The following is a 20,359-nucleotide window of genomic DNA, read 5'->3' as shown; positions in this document are numbered from 1 at the left end:
GTATAAAAAGTAATTTTGCACTTACAGAAGAATCTATTATCATATTCATTTTCTATTTAATGACTAGTTCTTATATCAGCTGTAAAACACATCATCAGAACTGAAATAAAACCAAATCCAGCTACAAAGACTACAGGCATTTAATGGAAGCTTAGCGCATAGTGCATCCTGCACCTGTGAAGCAGAAAACACTATAATTTGCTCAGGTGGCTGCCTGTTTTCACTTAACACTGACAATTATCTAAGTAGCACGTAGGGCATGAAGTTCTTCTACACAGACCATAACACACCCCAGTTGCACTATGCTCCTATCAATCAAGCCAGATTTCACTGAAAGGCAGTAAGGAACACAACTGATTGTTTGTCACACACCACTATGTACTGCTGTCTGCACACGGATACACTGCACACGGACATGCATAAAGTCATCTGTAAACACCAGCACACACAGAGGGGTAAATAACTGTTGATATCTCTTGCAGCATCGAGAGCAGTGGTGCAAGACTTCCCCTTAGATTTTGAAAGCCCTATCTGTATCAGGAACAGCAAACTGAAAAAGCAATTTGCTTTGTCACACAGAGACATGCTTGACTACACTGAATAATTGCACTGCAGCTCTGGAAAGAGCTGTTTTCCTTTTATCTAATGAAGGCCTTCAGGGGAAGGAGCACGGGTCTGTGTGTTTTGTGTCTGTATGTGTGTGCGTGTGTGTGTGTGTGTGTGCATATAGGTGTGATATGCAATAAATATCTAATGATTTTTGCATGTATGTGTCAACATATATAACCGCAATAGAGTAATAAGGAGCTGAGGCATAAAGATGATATTCATTGCTCTGTCTCTTTCAGACAGTCTTTACAGTGTCCCTCTGCTGCCTGCCTGACTTCCACACTGTTCTACTGCAATATATTGATTCATCAAATCTGCATGTTGCCTCTTGGCTGTGTCCAGTTCCCAGCTTCAGGCGGTCCCCTGATTCAATAATGCAGAAGCAGACTGGAGAATGAAAACCCCTGTGCCTAGATTCAGCCACTAACTCCTGAGAAGTGCTGAGTCCACACTCAGCTGCTTGCCGGCTTGCCTCTGTGGAGCTTGGCAAAGCAGAGTGGAAGCTACAGGGACAACTTCTGCCTCCAACTACTACACAACCAAAGGTTTAGATGACTGTAAGAGGCCCTGGTGCACATTTGGGGCTCTGAAGAGTGGGGCTAAAGACAAACACTTTTAAAGGAAAAGAGTGAGTCTCCCCCTCCACATTCTTTCTATAATACTGGTCACAGCAGTACCTGAGGCAAATGGTAAAGCGATGTTTAATCTGCAGAGGCAGAGGACACAGGCATAAAGATGAGAAAAGTGGTAAGGAAGCAAGAGGTAAAAACAAACATTAGGGAGGAAAGAAAGCGCCTTCTCTGATGACTGTGTTCAGGAAAAGGTTTGTGAATTGTCATAATGGCTCTAAAGCATTTGTTCCACTGTGGAACTGTAATTAAGTCATCAGCGACAGTTTGGAGTCTTTGACTTCATAATGAGGCTCAATGTGCGCAGTTCGTGCTCTGTGGATAAGCTGCTGTAATCACTTCTATCTGCTTAATTATGTAAAACCATTCTTTTATCCTAGTAGTGTCTAGCTCTTTATCTCTTCCTCTTTCCCTCTTGGTCTCTGTCATGGTCTCATATTTTGAGTATAGCTGATACTGTAAAATCTGAGCAACACAGTGGGGATGAACACACATGCTGGGTGATATCAACCTGTGACAGATATGCTGGTAATTGTCCACCCAAATGGCCGCTGGAAGATAAAGCACAATGAGAAGTGGGTGTTAACAAAGGGCACAATGTAAAAGAAAAGGTGTGTCAGCTGCAGCCACTTAAAGACAAAGCACAAAGCTCTCACCACTCTGAGGAGCTTTTTTTTATTACCCTTTTCTGTGCCGTCCTTAGTATTGGTCAGAAGAACATTACAGCTCAGAGGTAATGTATAGGGTATTCTCTTTTCCTCTCTTTTTCAAGTTCATCGTAGATTGCAGGATCACATATTCACTTGCACACTTTTCCTGAATTACAATAGGACTCTGCTCCACCGTGATAGAGGCGAAGATGTGTACTGGGTGCTGCAGGTTATTTGCAGTGGAAGTAAACATCTATCTCCATGTCCCTAATGGAGACAACCTGACTGTACTCTCTTTAGATAGACCTACATCAAAGCTCTCCTTCTAAAGTACTTCAGAGATCACTACACTGCTTTGTACATGCTGCACACACATAAACACATGTACTCACTCACTCACAAACACACACACACTCACCCTTGAGAGTGTGGCAGTGGAGAGTGAAATCTTGTGATGCTCAGGAACTTTACAGCACAGACAGGCTGCAACGGGAGAAAAAAAAAACCCTGAATGCACGAAAAAACAGGAAGCTGCCACAGTTTCAATGGAGCAGAAAAAACAGTAGAGAAAAATGTCAACAACAAATAGCTGCTGGTTTCTATTGCTGCAGGCGACATGGACTTTGGTTCCCTCATGTTTCTTTCCTCCCACATTATGCATCATCTTTTCATCCAATTAAACACAAACACAGGCTACACAGTACAACTCAGGGAGCATCTTAGTGCTGCTCGTTCTGGGAGAAATAAAATGAAGATCGAAATAGAGGGAGACGTGTCAGTGGAAGAAAAAGAAGACAATAGGGATGTTTCAAGATACAGCAATGGTCTGTGAATGTGTGTGCTGCATGGCTTCACTTAAAAGACGGACCTCTCGGCAGACCATCCCTCTGTATCTGCCAGTCTGTGTTTCCCTTCATTTTTTCATGTTTCTGTGAGTCTGAAGAGGGCAGCGATTCGCTGTTTTGATCTGGTGACATGAGCAGACTGCTGTGCAGTTCTTCCAGATGATGATTGATGATGTTTGCTGAAATATGGTGAGGCGCAGACGTGACGCGTGGCAGGGCCTCTTTGCAGAGACCCAAACTGAACCTGGGGTGTCTTTGTCCTGGTTGCCGTGGTTATGTGCAGGTAGTGAAGTGAGGCGGCCCAAGATGGGTGTGAAAAGCCATGTTTAATGCCGTCTTCAGGCAGCTATTGAAGGTTTCACACCTTTCCCTCTGGGCACTCAAGTGAACATTTCCATGGCAACAGAGCACTCTTAACCTTCTGACCCAATGGGTGGTTGAGCTTCATCACCACTAACTTGCTTTAACTTGTGTTATTTTAGAGCCCCAGGTGAAAAAATACATAAAGTTATCCCTCATTTATGTGAAAGGAGACACATTCGGTACACTGTTTTTGTGTGAAGCCTGGTCTGACAGGAAGATCTTTTAAAAATTGACATTTTAATTGTAAGAATAATGTTGAATGTGGTTGATGACTGAAGTTTCATGTTGACCCCGTTCAGCAACCTATTGCCCTGACATCCTGATATTCTCTATGTTTAAATTTAATGTCTAGATTTACAGTGCGTTTCCACTAGTGAAGTGGGAAAACTGAGCAGGTGGATGAGGATGAGTTGCGGCATTCTGTTTGGCTGTACAACAACACTGTAGTTGTGTGACTGCTGAATAAGGTGCTCCATGCTGTTTACACAGGGGTAAGTTGATTAGACATTCATTAAGAAGCATGGATCCAAGATCCATGCTGCTGTAATATTTGCACAAGGCTTTTTTGTTGGCTTCTGTTATGTTTGCAGGTAAGTCAGGGTTAACACTTCCCCATCTGTGAGTTTATTGACATGTTGATGTTGGAGGGAAGTGTGTTGGTGTGTGGGAGCTTGTCTGTGTGTCTGCTGAATTTTAAGTCAAAGACGGAGAACTCCATAAGGTTTACAGGATCCTGCATGCCCACTGGACAACCTAATACAGAATCAACTTCCCAAATACTTTCAGGAAGCATATGGTCTTTTAGTTCTATTGCATAATAACTCAGCAGCACCGGCAGCAGCAGCAGCAGCATTACACAGATCAATAACAACTGACTCTGTTATAAGACAGACTCCAATGCTTGCTAGATGGATAGAGCAACTCATGTACTCCAACTTCACAAAATCCAATTAGACTGTCCTTGCAATCATCTACAATCCAGTCACTCACTGGGCCTTTGCACCTGTCGAAGATTCACCATAGCCACGAACAAAACATAAAGCTCTTATTTAGCACAGTCCATTGTAGAGGCACGTTTAATATTCTCCTTGCTTTCCAATTGTTTGAAGAGAGTCAACGCTTGGAGATTGAAAATCTATATAATGATGGGCTTGGCAATGGTGCTCAATACAAATAACCATATCTAAACAGCTGTGTTTTAGTGCTTACTTTCTGACAAGGTGCCGCCTGTAGGCAGTCAGAGACAAACACTGGTGCACACACACACACACACACACTCACACACACTCCCACAGAAGCATAGAGGTGCTGGTGGTTGTTAAAAATAGCCCTCGGGCCACTTTAAAACAGGAGGCGTGCTGTGTCGTTTCAAATATTTTACTAACACACACTCACTCACTCAGAGGAAAACACAGAGTAATTCTAGAGTAAATCAAAAAACATGAAATACAATTAAACTACTGTAAGTCAATAACGAACATAAACACTGAGGGTAGCCATAACGGGAAAACAGAGGGAGAGAGAGATGACTTCATAAAAATAGACAAAACTGGAAAAATAGTAAAACTGGTGATTTTAGTGGCACATCTGCTTTACAAAGTGCTGTCACATGTTAGGTGACGGACAGAGATGACGTCTGCTTCCCTGAGAGGACATACAGTGGCCCTTAAGGTCTATTTCCTCTTTTCTCTCAGCCCCACTTGGACTGACTTGGGGATGAAAAAAGAGAGAAAAATGCGGCATCTTTGACAAATGGGTCATGCTTTGTTTGCATTTACCTCAGAAACATCCCCCCAGCGTCCGATGCCCCGGGTCTCTAAAGTGTAACAGGGGATGGAGATGAAAGAGGAGATGGAGCAGAACAACCAGATGTAGGGAGGAGACTGTTAGTACAGTCAGCATGACCATTAAACACAGTGGCGCGCTGGCCCCCATGCAGTGACTCAACATCACTTTGACTCACCATGGCAGCCCTGGGCTTCTCTACTATTCTGCTTTACTGTATGTATGAGCAAAGGCACCATCCAGGAGGAAAATACAATAACACGGGTGAAAGCAACATCACAGGACGGGAAGAACAATTCCTACATTCTTATTTCCATCTTTCCCAACACCACCACTGCCTGCCTTCCGCTCCCCCTCCCTCAGCTACTCATTTCACCTCCTCATGGCTTTTCCTGCTGGGAAAATAGGAGGGTGTGTGCATGCCACTGAGCTCAGCAGCAGGGCTGAAGAAAGTCAACCCTCTGCTGAACCATAATGGGGCAAAGGGGATAGGAGACAGAAGTCATCACGCTGTCAGAGCTGATATCCTTCCTGAATGCATTGAGAACTAATCCCACTGTCCAAGGAGTTAAAAGCCATGACACACTAGAGCCACAGGGCGTTGTTTGAAGTATTTTATGAATTACAACAGCGAAATAACTACATTTGTGACCTTTCAGTAAAAAATGAAGAGAAAATAAGACATTAGTTAACAGTACCTAGAAGTTTCAATAATGTTTTCAAGAAAGCCTTTTAATCTAATGTTCAAACTGTTTTAAGAACATTTTACATATTGCATAATGTTTCTAGAATCTTTCTTCTAAATTGACTAAGACAGAATGTTGCAATTGAAACATGCAGTAGATGTTGGGAGGACTTGTCAGGTTATGTTATATGATTACAAACCAAGATTCAGTATAGTCTGTTGTTAAAAAGCTTGAGGTCAAGTAGAAATGTTCTTATTTTTTAAAAGAAAAGCATTTTTTCAATGAAGATAACATTAAATGAATCAGAAATACAGTGTAGACATTGTTAATGTGGTAAATGACTATTCTAGGTGGAAACAGCTGATTTTTAATGGAATATCTCCATAGGGGTACAGAGGAACATTTCTAACAACCATCACTTCTGTGTTCTAATGCTACATTGTGTTAGCTAATGGTGTTGGAAGGCAAATTGATGATTAGAAAACTCTTGTGCAATTATGTTAGCACATGAAAAAAAATGTGAGTTTTCATGGAAAACAGGAAATTGCCTGTGTGGCCCCAAACTTTTGAACAGTAATATGTGTTTTCAAAATGTCATCAAGGCCTCAGAAGAGATAATTTGTTATTTGTAAAATGCTACTGCTATGTGACAAATATTACAAATGGTAGAAGTTTTCTGCTGCAATATTCTGAGAATGTTTTGGGGCTGTTGTTGATGTAACACACTATAGAGCATTCTTCCAGAAAACATTCTCCTCACAGTGTTACATGATAACAAAGTAAGATTCTCAATGCAAATGTTTTAATAACATCTTATGAAATTTTCCTGCATTTAAGAATAACATTCCGGGAGCTTTAAAAAAAATCCTGCAGAAAAAACTACTAGAAGTTTCTCAGAATCTTTATAGAACAAAATGATTCAAGTTGGGAATGTGGCATTTTTGCACAATAGAAAATATAAATAAGAGTATTTTATTGAGGCGGTTTCAATCACTATAATCTCTGAATATCATAAACATGGTGTAGCAGCAGGAGCCCTCTAGTCTTGTGTGTCACAGCATGTTCTCTTTGCTTTTAGAATAATAGCAGCTTTCACTGTACCGCTGCTTATAATGGAGCATTTTACAGTAGGGAGTTGAAAATAAATAAGCTGCTGTAGATTTATGCCAACATAAGACTCATGAATGAACTTAAGAGGTATTTGAATTTTTACACATATAGCATTGGTGCAACACACTGTACTTGTCTCATTTGTCACTTCAGCTGCTTTTACACAATCCTGAAAACAGTGCATTATATGCCAGCTTCACTTCATTCAAAGACCATGGATGTGCTTTATCACTTTGTTATAAGGAAAACGGAACACGCTCTTCTAAAAAACGGTTTATTTTTATGTGCTGCTTTTGTGAGTTCAGCTTGCTTCGCTTTGGTCAGTCAAGAGACTTACCACAGGTGGTGTGTTGTGCATTTACCTCTGAAAAATGTTTTTAAGCCAGGCTACTATTAAGGGCTGAGGACAGAATGGGAAGCAGCGGTTGTAATGTTTTTCATACCCAATTGAGGATCGCCAGAAGCTACAAACACAGCCTGTCAAAAAAAAAAAAAAACACCCAAACAAACAGGCGACTACAGGCCCACATCACCCAATAACTGTGACTCAGTCACATGGACACACATACACACACACACACACACACACACACACACACACACACACACACACACACACACACACACACACACACACACACACACACACACACACACACACACACACACACACACACACACACACATAAAGACATAAACCCACAAAAGCTCAACCACCCCACCTGGTGCACTTATTAGAATGCCAACCCATCATTCAATTATCTCTGTAAGATGGAGACATTCATTATCGTCATTGTAATTGAGACAAGAATAATCTTTATCATTTCCCTAAACCCCTGAGAATCCCTCTGTTTTGTCATATTCTAATTGGATGTATGTCAGCACTGAACTGATGGCATTAATGTAGATCTGACAGCAACTATCTCGAATCATTCAGGAAGAATAGGATGACATTATTAATGCTAAATGTCAGCTCTTTGTTGAGGTGTCTGCCATTGTAGGAGACATTTTGTTAGGGGAAAATCTATCTATCTATCTATCTATCTATCTATCTATCTATCTATCTATCTATCTATCTATCTATCTATCTATCTATCTATCTATCTATCTATCGCAATATCTAGCAAGAATATATTGACTACATATGTCGAACTCTCTCTCTCACACACACAGAGGTGCACGGCCAAGCTTGGCTGCATCAAAGAGTGGTACTGGGCTCCAAGCACATAGACGTGCTGCTCCTAGCGTCTGCACCTTGCAAGCACAACAGTCACCTTCCAACCTCTGCGACTCTCCCCCGCTCTTCTCGCTTCAGTCGCAGTTATTTTGCAGGACGGAGGGGGAGAACCGCTGTCTGCCCGCTTCGCCCGATTACAGCATCTGAGGGACTTTTCCACTCTCAAAAATCGGAGCCTTTATTTTCTTTTTTAAAAAATTTATTTTCCCTTTTGCAACCCGCAAAAAAATAGACGGGAGAGTCTATCTGTGCTCCACAAAAGACACGCGGCTGGTCGCTTTACCGATCCGGAGAAGGCTGCCGCCGTGCGTCCTGGTGATGAGGCTGGTGGCGCACAACCGACACAGCATTAAAGGAATCCCTCTGTGCCTGAAGAAACCGCCCCAGTAAGGGACAAGAAACACGGGGGGTGGAGAGCTGCGGGAACTGGTGTCGGCGGGGACGCGATCATTTCGACAAAAATGCATCTCTTCAGTGCCATGTTCCTACTTGTGATGTTAGCTGCCATGCCCAGTGAGGTAAGGACGCTTTGCACGCTATCAATAAGCATTGCTTAAAAGTTCCAAAAGCAGCTGGGAAATTTAAGCAAGAACCTTTGCCTTGGGAGAATTTTCATGAGATGATTTTTCCACAAAAAGAAGGGGAAAATAGCAGAATATTGTGTTAAACGAGTGCAATAACCTGCTGCAGTATTTAACAGTCAAATTCATATGTTTATGAATCTTCTATGTGCAATCTGGTGTGTACTGAAGCAAGAACAATGTTGGGAGAAAGTTACATTAAGTAGAACTATATAGCTGACAGAACAAGGCTCACTTGAGCTCTTGTACCTTTTAAAGCTGACGTAAATCTTGGTGCAATTTGTAGTTAAGGGGTGAATGCGATAATAAATACAGTACCATTTTCCTATGACAGCAAACTAATTGATTTACGGCCTCTTTCATGCCTTCGTTGCCCTGGAGGTCGGTGTTTACAGATCTTACCTCTACATCACTGACAGAAACATTCAGGGGCTCCCCGAGAAATCCCAGTAACCGCTTATGAAGCTGAAAAGAACCAGACAACCAGGACGTGTGATTTGTGGCTGTGAATACAAGCTATGAGTAATTAGGACCAAACGTTTGTAGATCCTGGAGATGTGTGTGATGTATGTGTGTGTATGGCGTGATCTTGTGCATGACACCCGAGAAAAGCCAGTAAAAATAAAAATAAATTTAAAAAAATGACGAGCTGTGATGTGACAGTTGTAAATTGAAGTGAGGGACAGTAAATTATTTGACCCAGAAATAGATCTGAGTCAAGGCAGGAGAATTTGAACTTGCGGGAGGTTTGGGTTCGGCTGGTCAGTGTGCATGTAGCGATGAGCAGAACTCGTGCTGGTGGATGGTAAAGTGAAGGGTGTGTTGGTAAAGCAGCTGCAATGTGGCCGCTGATCCGTTATGGACAGCAGCGTTACGCACCTTTAGCTGGATGCGGCAGTTTGCATTCAGCACCACGGACAGCTCCGCGTCGCGCCTTCAGTTAAAAGCAGCAGTCTGAGTCAATTTAGCACCACAGACAGCGCCGCCTCGTACGTTGGCGGTAAGTTCCACCATTTGGCAAAGGCCACAGACGGACCTTAGGGCTTTACAAATACAGCACGAAGAATGCAATCGTTAAGGTTGCCAAAAAATGGAACTGCAACGTAGGTATGCTAATATAATACACATTAAAGTGATAATAGAGATAGAATACAATAATGAGTGGTGTATAGGAATGATCACAGCCAAAATCAAATGAAGATTTTCTATTCCTGGGATGGTTCCTGTGGATTAAGACACCCAAGTTTCCAACCTTTGAAGCCCATAAACCCAGGACTTGGTGGACTTTTCACACCAAAGAGCAAATACATCTACTGCCTTTGATTGCATTCAACTGTCAGTTATTTCCTGTACATCATTATAGTTATGTGTTACCTGCAAACTGCAAACAAACTCCAGTGTTAGTGGACCTCAAAGGTTGGAAACAGGTTGGGTGTCTTAATCCACAGAAACCATTCCTGAATTAAAATCTATGTAGGACTTACAATGATCAGTCTAGCAGCTCCACCTTATATTCCACTCATTATTATTTTACATCTCTAATATCACTTTATTATATGGATTACATTAATATACCTGCGGTTCCGTATATATAATGTATTTTTAGTGCTGTATTCTGAAATGGTTCATGTGGATTGAGACCTGCTTTCAACCTTTGAAGCTTCAATGTTTGTTTTTGTTTGTTTTGTTTTTCTTTAAATGTATTTTTAATGTCGCCCATTGTTGCAAATGTGTCAACTTGTGTTGTACTTTCAATAATTTTGCAGCATGTATAGACAGTGAAAGCCATGTGTTGCTGCATAAATCACTGGTTTGTCAGGTGCACAGGGAGAGTAAGCTCTGCGGGTGACCTTTAAAAGGAAAAGAAGCTGTTTCTTCTCTGCAGGAGGTGCGCTGACAAACAGGTTGTACTGTACACCTGTATGTTGGGTTCAAAGTATGGCATGTACAGCACAGATGGCATTAGAGGAAAACCAACTGGTTTCATTCCGAGTGGTTTGAAACAAGTTTCCAAAGCTCTAATTTAACACTCGCACGAAACATGTCCCCTGGCCCTTGCCAGTGACCTCTGTTAAATTTATCTTCTCTGATGCTTAATAAGGAATTTAACTACAACTGAAAACTAACTGACATTTAAAAAATATCATTCAGTAATGAATTCACTTTAAAACTTAAAGCAAAATATGAAATGGCATAACTTCTATATCCAGCACACAGCACAATGGATGTAAATGAAGGGTCGCAAACGTCAGTGTTAAATGCTTGCCCATGTGACACTGAAAATACAGATGATTTACTACCATTTCCCTACTTTAGTGGGCTCATACAGTAATTGGCCTTGGGGGGCAATTTGTTGTAAGTGTTTACATTAAATATTAAAAGGACTGAAAGAAAACATGACACCACCCATCTTCCTAAGACTGCGCTGCAAACATAAAGAATTGATGACTTCTTGCATATCTACTGCAACGAGGGGAACGCTCTCTGCAGCAGAGTTGAGATATCCACATATTTTCAGTCGTAGTTTGCGCGCAGGCTTTTATGAAACATTTAGACGGCTTTAATGAGACAGATGCACTTATTCATTCACCGCGTGTGTTTGTTAAGTACCCATGAAGCCCAGGGGTCCATAGTGTTAGTGATACAGATGGGCACCTGCTTGACCTTGGCACAGATGTCTTGGTATGATGCGCACATCAAGCCAAGCATGACAGGAGTCACTAACACAACAGAGTGTGTGTGCATCAGAGAGAGAGTGAGAGTGTGTATGCACATTTATATGTAATGCAACTACTATACATCCATATACCGAACGGTATATCGCAGCTGGAAAAGTGATGTATTGCTGCAGATTTATTAGGAGATGTTTATTCACTTTGTCTTGACTAGGACTTTTAATTACCATGCTGTGACCTGTAAGAAGAACAAATATTTTGCCGTTACACAAAGAAAAATAGAGAGCATGAGAAAATTCAGTGTTCGTGAAACATCCTTTTCATCATAAATGAGATAACTTTGAATGTGGTTGGTGGCATTTGCCCTGAAACTTCATGAATAAATATAACTGCTTTGTTAAAACCAAAGACGTGAGAATAATATCAGTGACATGCTCAAATGTTTGCAGATCACACACATGCCAATATTTCTGCCCAACAAACAAGAGAGTTTAAAAAAGCTCACTGGAGCCTGACTAAGGTGTGAGGTAATATCGTTCGAGGGGACAAATGATTTCTTTGTTTCGTTTCTGCAGCTACACAATTTCTGTTTTGAGTTTCTGGGGATAAAGATTGTTTCATGTACTTGAAAGAGTCACGTTTAGGGTTGGGGGCAAAACAAAATGTTGTTGTAGTCCCAGTGGAGCATGAGAGTGCCGGGGGAATGCTGTTATTGGTTTAAGATGTCTGCCTCCTGAAGACTCCAGCATTAGTGTGGTTGAGAGTGATGGAAAAGTGCACTTGCTTTGGTGTTTTTCTGCTCAAACACCAAGTGCAGTGGGGGAAAAAACCTAATTTCTTGTCATTCTCAAAGAGGCAGACAGAACCCTGTGCAAGCAATTGGCTAGATTTTTCAGTAATTGACTTGATCCCTTCTCTCACCTAGGATCGTGATGTACAATCAGCTTGACTAGACCACCATTTAGGACCTTGTTAAGTTTTGTTTCCTCAGTTGAGATTCGTGTGACGACTGTAGCAGAAGCTCGCACAGTTGTCGATTTATAGCTAAGATATAAGTATTTTAAATGAACAAGCACTCGTAAATCATGCTGTGGCTTAAAACATCACTTGGCACAAACAGTTTATTTACACCGAGCTAATTATACAGTACTTTGTGTACGTGTCACTGAAACTAGATAGTTTTACTGACAACAAAAGCAACAAAATTCTATGAAAATACTGTGTTGAGAAGACTTTCCTAGCTCTATGTCAGGGTTTTTTGCAAGCTTGACTTCTAATAGGTCAGACTCCACACACACACTGCCAAAATGACGCAAAGCTACAAGTTGACGTAATGATAAAACAATAGTCGGCATCTCTACATTTGAGGACAACAAGGACAGACCTCTGCTCAATCAGAGTCGGGCAGAACAAACAGCTGTTTTGGCAAACATCCAATGGAGACAGCTTTAAACAGTACACCGCCCTGGCTGTGACCCTTTGGCCAAAAATCTATTTTCCTGGTGCCAGCCCAATGAGAGCAAAGCAGCATGATCGCAATAAAAGCCCATTCCCAGACAAGAGTGTGATCGAGCCACTTGTGGTAAATTTCAGTCTTTGTGTCCCAGCCAAAAGCTTATTACACAGCAATCTGGCCACAACATTGCTTGTCAAACCCTGTAAAAAAACACTTTGTTAAAGCGTATTCCCTCCACCAGTACCTGTTAAAAGGTTATATACGTTTTTGAGGATGTAACTGTAGAGCTGAATGACAATGAAAGAAGAACAGGGATGGAAGTTTCCCAGGAGGAAGGACACTAGGTAGCAGCCTGGACAGAGAGTGCTCTGCCAAGCAGCCGCCTAACCTCCACCGAGAGAATTAAACAAATGAAAAACTGCAGAAGCATGGGTGTAAATCTGCCAGAGAGAGGCAAAGACACACAACTATTAAAATCACCTTGCTGGGCAAGACACTTCCAGGTGCTTGTCTGAATTATTAAAATTGCACGACCACACAAACCCATGCAATTAGAACATAAAGCTACATCAGAGACACATCTTTAGATTCAACATTACATATTCTGTATGTAGTTAACACAGCATTCATTTTCTCAGTTATTAAAGTGGAGACTTCTTTAGTCCAATGTGCAACACATTTTCTCATATAGTGCAATAATATGTACGCTCAGTGTAAATCTCATATTTTTCTTTGCCTGCTAAACAATATTCCACGTACTAACCCACGTAACCTCATTTCTGTGTTGCCTGCCAATCAGTAGCAATCATGTCTAGCACCATGTGGGTGTGTAAGTGAGCGGGCAGGGTTAGATTGGCCACGATGCCTGCGTCCACCTTTATGCATTCCCCATCAATATACAACGGTGCTGCTTCACAATCAGCTCCAGATAATGAGGTTACATTATGTTTCATTCGCTGCTGCTTGGAGAGATTGAATAGTATGTGCTTGTGTCATGACTGATTAGGGTAGAGCTTGAATTAGTGCACAATAATGATACCACATTGTGTGAGTCAGACACTATGGAGAGATCTTTTTTCATAAAAGAGATGCTGCTTAAGAAAAGGGTTGAAGCACAGAGAGCTGTTGAGCCTTTTATGCTGTCCGCTGCTCACTCCTTCATCTTAATGTTTGATGTACTTTCATGTGGCCTGCTGCTTCATCATCAGAGGCGTTTTGCATGTTTGTGTGTTTGTAGGAACAAATAATCTGTAGACACCGTGGGGACTCACCCCCCATCATAGAACAAGAATTTCATCATCTAAAGCTTTATTTTTCGGAGTGTACCTTGGTTTTAAGGTTAACAAATTGAGAGTTTAGGCAATTGGGAAACATGAGGTGCTCATTGCTAGCCAGTGTTGTACAATGAAAGATAAAGTATGTGGATAACACATGTGCATTTTACAGTCGGTTTGCAAGCCATCATGAGGGGTTTAGCTTTTCATAATGATGTACCTGTGGTCGGTCAGTTTTCTAAATGTAGTTTGGCCATGACTCATGCTGGGGTGATATTAGCATGTGAGGATGGCAGTCAGGTTGTGAAATGGATGGCAGATTTTACTACTTTGGTGTTTTAGCTCAGGCTTGCAATGGTCTGCGTGGTAACTGGTTAATGAATGTAACGGTGAGTCAGGAATCATGTGTGGTCAGTGGTCTGACTCGTAGACTATCTCTGTGTCCCTGCCATGGCTGCTTTATGACTTGCTGATGTCTACTCTCAGTGTGGGTTTTGATACTGTCAACCACTGCATTTTTTTTTAAACAGCCTGAAGGAGCGGGTTTTGTATCCAGGGTACTGTGCTCAAGTGGCTTGCCTCCTTCTTGACAGGTTCTTTACTGTTAAAATTGAGAGTTGCTCCTCCTTGTCTGCCCCAATCACCTGTGGAGTACCTCAAGGTTCCATCTTAGGACCCATTTTATTTTCTTATATGTGCTCCTCTTTGGTTTCATCTTTCACATAATATAGTAGTCCTCCACGACTGTGCTGACATCACACAAGTACACAAATACTCCACGTCCATTACATCCATCATAACCTGCCTCTCTCAGGTGACGTGCTGGATGGCCTAAAACTGTTCTCAGTAAAATGATAATAAGACTGAAATGGTTCAGTTTTGGCCCAATACTACATCAAGTATCATCAGCCACTTAGGGCCATTGACAGCAAATTGACACACCTAAACCAGGGACCTTGGTGTAATCTTTGACTCATCTCTGAAATTTGATTAACTCTGGTGCAAGGGTGCTTCTTTCAACTGAGGAACACTACCAGATTGAGATCCCTTCTCTGACATGAAGGCTGTGTGTCCACTTCATTAATCCCTTCAATGCGAGGTTACTGTAAGTGTCTGTATCTGGGTATTGGCCTGTCTTCAGTGATTTGTCTGCAGCTGCTGCAAAACTCCTAGCAGGTATCAAACTAAATGGAAATCATTACTCCTGAACTAGCATTCCTGCACTGGCTGTCTGTTAAATACAGAATAGGTTTTATTGTATTTGTTTATAAAGGCATGCATGAGTTGGCACCTGAGTACCTTTCAGTACTTCTCTACCCCCACTCCACCTCTCAGCCGCTTAGTTCCTACAAAACAATTGCTTTTAACTGTTCCACAGTCGAGGCTAATGGGTAAGGGAGACACACAGTTTTGGAATAACCTTTCTCACTCACTCAAATTTTCCTCCTTCATGGACATTTATAAGAAAAGTTTCAAGATGTACGCTTTTTCATTGGCTTTTGATTGGTCTAAATGGTCTTAACATATTGCATAATGTATTTTATATTTATTTGTATGCTAGAAATTGATCTTACAATTTACTATCCTTTTTTGCATTAAGTATTTCCTGCCATTATATTTTGTTTTATTCATTGATTCTATAAGTCTTCGTCCATTTGCACTTTTTGCACATCTTTGTCACTGCCTGAATAATAACATGAGACATCGATCAACTCAAGTTGTTTTAAAGTGCTACGTAACATAATGATTTGATTTGATTTGAGGTAAAGAGGATGTGTCAGCATGGCCATACCTTTTCAGTAGTAGTATCCTTGAGGGTTCATGAATGCATGAGCATTGCCTTGTAACAAGACAATCGATGTTATTCACTTCATCTAATAGTGGTTCAGTGTTGTGGCTGATCAGTATATAATACCATGCTAATGGTATTCTCTGCAACAGTCAGACTTTCATAGCAGCGTTTCTTCATATTGTTAACCAAATGTCTCAGTATTTAACAATTGTACAGAAGCCAGAAGCCTTGCATGGATTTTGGTTTCTTTTTTAAGCTGTAGTATCATATAATGGTTGGGTTTATTGAATTGTCATCCACATGAGGTGTTTGTTGCTTGAAACCTTGAGTATTTTGCAGATATTACAATGATAGGGGACACTCTCACTTAAAACTGGCATTGTCAGAAAGACAGAACAGTCTGGTAACCTTGGTATTTAGTTCATGTTTTAAATGACCACTTACTCATTCCGAGCCACAGGCTGACTATTACTTATGCTCGGGGCTTGTGTGGACTCCAAATGACCTCTGTTGCTGTTTTCTGTCTCGTTGAAAGCCCAGCGGCCTGCTGTCCTAAAATGACCATGAACATTCCCATGGACTGAACTGAGTGACTCTGGGGCAGCTTGTAATCGCCATTAGAAAGGTCTTTAAGGTCTTTTGGGATTGAGTACTAAATACAGTTGCTACAGCTTTCTCATTTGTACAGACATGGTTAACCTGGCAGCTAACCAGCAGCCAGCTGTACACTCCACTCAGGGACTGATCACTTTATTATACATGCAGGATGAAAGCAATGTAGATTTACATGTGTCATCATTTGAGCCTCTATTTCCCCTCTTGACCCTTATTCTCTCTTCTAGGCAATTTTACATTGACTGACTAATGCACGTCATTTCTCGAAACAGTCAGGGTGCTAATATGATGCATAGGATGCTATTTGTATGCTTGCTGTCAACAGTGTATAGAAGGATCAGCTTGACTGGTGGGATGAATATCATCCCTATATCGCATTCTCTTCCCCACTTTCTCTCTTTCCTTCTGTGTGAGTGTGCTGGAGGGTGCAGGACTCCCAGAGGTTTATGTCTGTGACTCTAAGCAAGAGTGACATTTCTCTGACAACACCCAGAACAGCACACACATGCACGGCCTGGCGCACTCTTTCTTTCACACACACACACACACACATTGTCATTGGCTCCCATTTCTCTCTCCCCTTTCGCTCTCTAGTTCACAAACATGTCAGTGACGGGACCCGCAACAATGCATGGAATCCATTGTAGATAACGAAACATGGCTGAAGCTATCAAAGCTGCCAGTGCTGTACAGTGTGAGTGACAAATGCCAATTAGAGCACAGACATGATGCTTCATGATCCGGTCAGCAGTGAACACACTGTCACCGGTTATAAGGGTAGCAACACGTTACCCTAGTAACTGCCAACATGGGACTCACCTAGGGTTTTTTTATTTTTTTTTGTGCGTGTGGGTGCCCATCTGCTCTTTTTTTTGCATTGCAGTAGGCACCTCCTGACCAGTTTTCTGTACGACCTTGCTTTCCCCTGCTCGATGAATCTTTTATGAGCCTGGCAATGTGGGTTTCTGTGTAGAAGATTGGAATATAAATATGGCTGTTGCGCCTAGAGCTCCTCTTCCCGCTCTGATACAAAAGCTTTCATGAGACTGAGCAGATTGGGCAAGCTGCTACTTGAACGGTGCTCTTCACATCTCCTCACTTTTATCGGAAGAAACACATCAGAGTGTTATGCATTCTCAAACACCAGACATAGATTTTGCCTCCACCTGCTCATTCACACGGTTGGATAACATACCCTATTCCCAGCAAAACTTGTTTCCTTTAAAGGTGTTTGGTTTTCATGTCAAACTCTCAGTCAGTGAGTTTGTGCAATGTAGTTTTCTCTTTGAAAGGCCAAGTTAATTGCTCGCATTCATGTTATGGAGTAGAGAGTGGCAGCAATTGACACACTGAATGAGAGGTGATGAACAAGAGACAGAGTAAATTTTGGTTGAACTCCTCCAACTGTACTATGCTTCTTTCTTTCCGACCTCAGCAGCTCGCTCTCTTCTTTTTTCTCCTCTGTACTTTGTCTCCCTCTCTTTCAGCTTAACATGCTCCTTGCTACCTTTGTTCCAAAGAATCGTCTCCTCACCGCCATGCGCGAGTGTGACAGCATCGCCTCCCATGTTGAAAGCTAACTCAATTGCAGGGCTTTCATTTTGGGGAATGAAGGATGAGAGCTATGCAGCACAGGAGAAGCGGAAGCAGAAGGCTAGAGGAGCCATTTAATCGATGTGTTTTCCGCGTGGCACTGTCACAGCCACTCAGTAGGGCCATTGATGAGGGAGGCTCTCTCTGACTGCGCCAAGGCTTAAAGGCTCCAGTCAGGGAGGCGTGGGAGCCCAGCAGCCACCAGACACTGCTGCATATCAAGCAGGCTGGCAGAGCTGCTCTCTGCAGCCCCACGCTGAGCAAGGTAGAGAGGTCCTTTGATAGAGACACTACATGTAGGAGAGGCGAGATAACAAGACGCTCCAGTAGAAGGAACACCAGCTTGCATTACATTATGCTGCCTGATTCTAAACCCCTGGGATTCCTTCAAGACTACAAAATACACATGGACACAATGGTGTGTAATACTGAATGTGAACGCCACATGTTGAAGTAGGAGTCACAGTTAAAGACTGATATACATTTGTATGGTGCTAAATGGAAACTCAGTATATATCATATTAAAAAAGAAATAGAAATGGAATGATAGGTGCAACACTGATGACATATTCTGAAAGAAATTAAATCTAGCTTTGATGGATTATACCAAATTGAAGGAAAGTCATGTAATTCACAGATTTTTGCATTAATTTTTCGTACATCAGACAGTTCTGACTTAGATAAGCATATAAGTCGAAAGAAGCTTTTCATAAAGTGCGTCCTGCATCCAGCAGTTCCATGGTGTTGTTGCTGCTTGGGCCTTGGAATAGAGTGAGTATACAAAACCAGAATGTTTTTCACTTTTTTTCCCCCACTTATCTGCAGCCTCAGACACACAAAGACATCTTGTACAAAAGACAAAATGTACTTCTTCTACTCTAAAGAAAGCATCCATTTGCCCCTCTAGTCCTTTAGTAATACTCTTGGCAATAGGTATGCACACATCTAAATGATGTTAATGCTACTGTGTGTGTGGGAGCAAGTACAGCTGCAAAAAGTGCTGTACTGCATTAAAACTGTTTATTAGCACTACAAAAACGGAAGAGCATATGGTACGCATATATGAAGTGCATTTATTCACACATATACGCACACATTCTCACACTGTAGATTCTGTGAACTGAAGATGCTGTGGTGATCAGGGTTGGTGGGCAGCGTCAGTACAAAGTGAGAGGATGTGAACTGAGTTTGAATTAGTGCCCAGTGCTCGGCTGAGCAGGGCGGCATGGCTGGGTTGTGTGTGTGCATGTGTGTGTGTATGTGTGTGTGTGAGAGAGAGAGAGAGAGAGGAAAGGACAGAGAAGGGTTGCTGGAAATGAAAACTGGAGATTGCGGGTGGGGATAGAGGGAGAAACAGTCTGAGAGCCTTCCAACTGTGCCTGCAGGGTTATTATCTCTCCCATCCTAACCAAAAGGAGAATAATAATTAGAGGCCTATCACTCTGTCACTGTGATTTTTTTTCCCCTCACTGGCAATGACGCTCCTTGCAGATCGTCTTTAATTAGCTCTACGTCGCTTAATCAATACGGCCACGGCAAAACAATGGCATGTGCATCCTGTCGCTCGGGCATGAGAGACACAGGAAGCAGCAGGACGAAAGGATGAGTGTTGACAGACGAGATGTGAGAAGAAAATGATGTAGAGTGGCATTTCAGTTGGAGGGAGGGGAAAGAAACGTCATGCTCTGATAAAAACCTGCTCTCATGATAATTAAAGACTGCACTTGTTTATGTACTACTGAGTTTTTATGAGCGTGGATGAGCAGAAAGATACCGTATGTAAGTCTGCATGTTGCTGCGTAACAAGATGAGAAAAGCAAGCAGGGTGAAATGTTGGCTGTATACCAGGCAGCACTGATAGTCCTATCATGTCAAACTATGCTATGGGATCTAATGCAGTAATCCTTGTTATATTTTTGAGCAGCAGAGCTGAGTGCTTCAGCCACACTAATGGTGATGTGATGAATAGGTATTCAGGAGATGTCTCTCTCATTCTGCCTTAGTGCCTCGGGCTACTGGCCCTCTCAGGCCTAGCTCTCATCTCTTGCTCCTCTCAGCGAGAGTAACAGCTTGCAATGAGCTGGTGCAGGGATCTTTAGAGAAGGGTGCTTCTCACTTGTCAGGCACATTTTTCTACTTGATATGCTTTGGATCGATAACTGCAGCTGCCATGCTTAAATCTGTGTTGATCTTATCCAAACAGCCTAGAACAAGACTATTAAATGTGAACTGGGAGTCATTCCACACCAAAACTCACTGATTTGTGCCTGTGCCTAATATTAAATACTTTAGAGGGAACGTACACTGTGAAAAATTTTATGGGGATAACCTGTCGATGCAGGAAACTGTCAGTAAATGGAGAATTCCAGCAAAGAAATCTTTGGACTGCAAGAGACAAATGCCCTCCTTATACATAATTTTTTTCAAATTAAGACAAATGCACAGTTGTTGTGCAGAAG

General features: G+C 41.9%; 1 protein-coding gene across 1 annotated transcript in view; it reads left to right on the top strand.

Moving 5' to 3' along the window:
• Positions 1-7,932: 7,932 nt before the first annotated feature.
• Positions 7,933-20,359, top strand: part of olfm2a (olfactomedin 2a) — a 43,594-nt gene continuing 31,167 nt past the window's right edge. The window contains exon 1 of the mRNA XM_023279611.3: positions 7,933-8,432. Coding sequence (XP_023135379.1) covers positions 8,376-8,432 — 57 coding nt within the window. The 5' untranslated portion in view covers positions 7,933-8,375. The remainder of the gene's footprint in view (positions 8,433-20,359) is intronic.

This window comes from Amphiprion ocellaris, chromosome 19, assembly GCF_022539595.1.
Source record: "Amphiprion ocellaris isolate individual 3 ecotype Okinawa chromosome 19, ASM2253959v1, whole genome shotgun sequence".
In the NCBI taxonomy this organism is placed as follows: Eukaryota; Metazoa; Chordata; class Actinopteri; family Pomacentridae; genus Amphiprion; species Amphiprion ocellaris.
The sequence above is the reverse complement of the archived record's forward strand: the minus strand, read 5'-3'. Positions and strand labels throughout refer to the sequence as shown.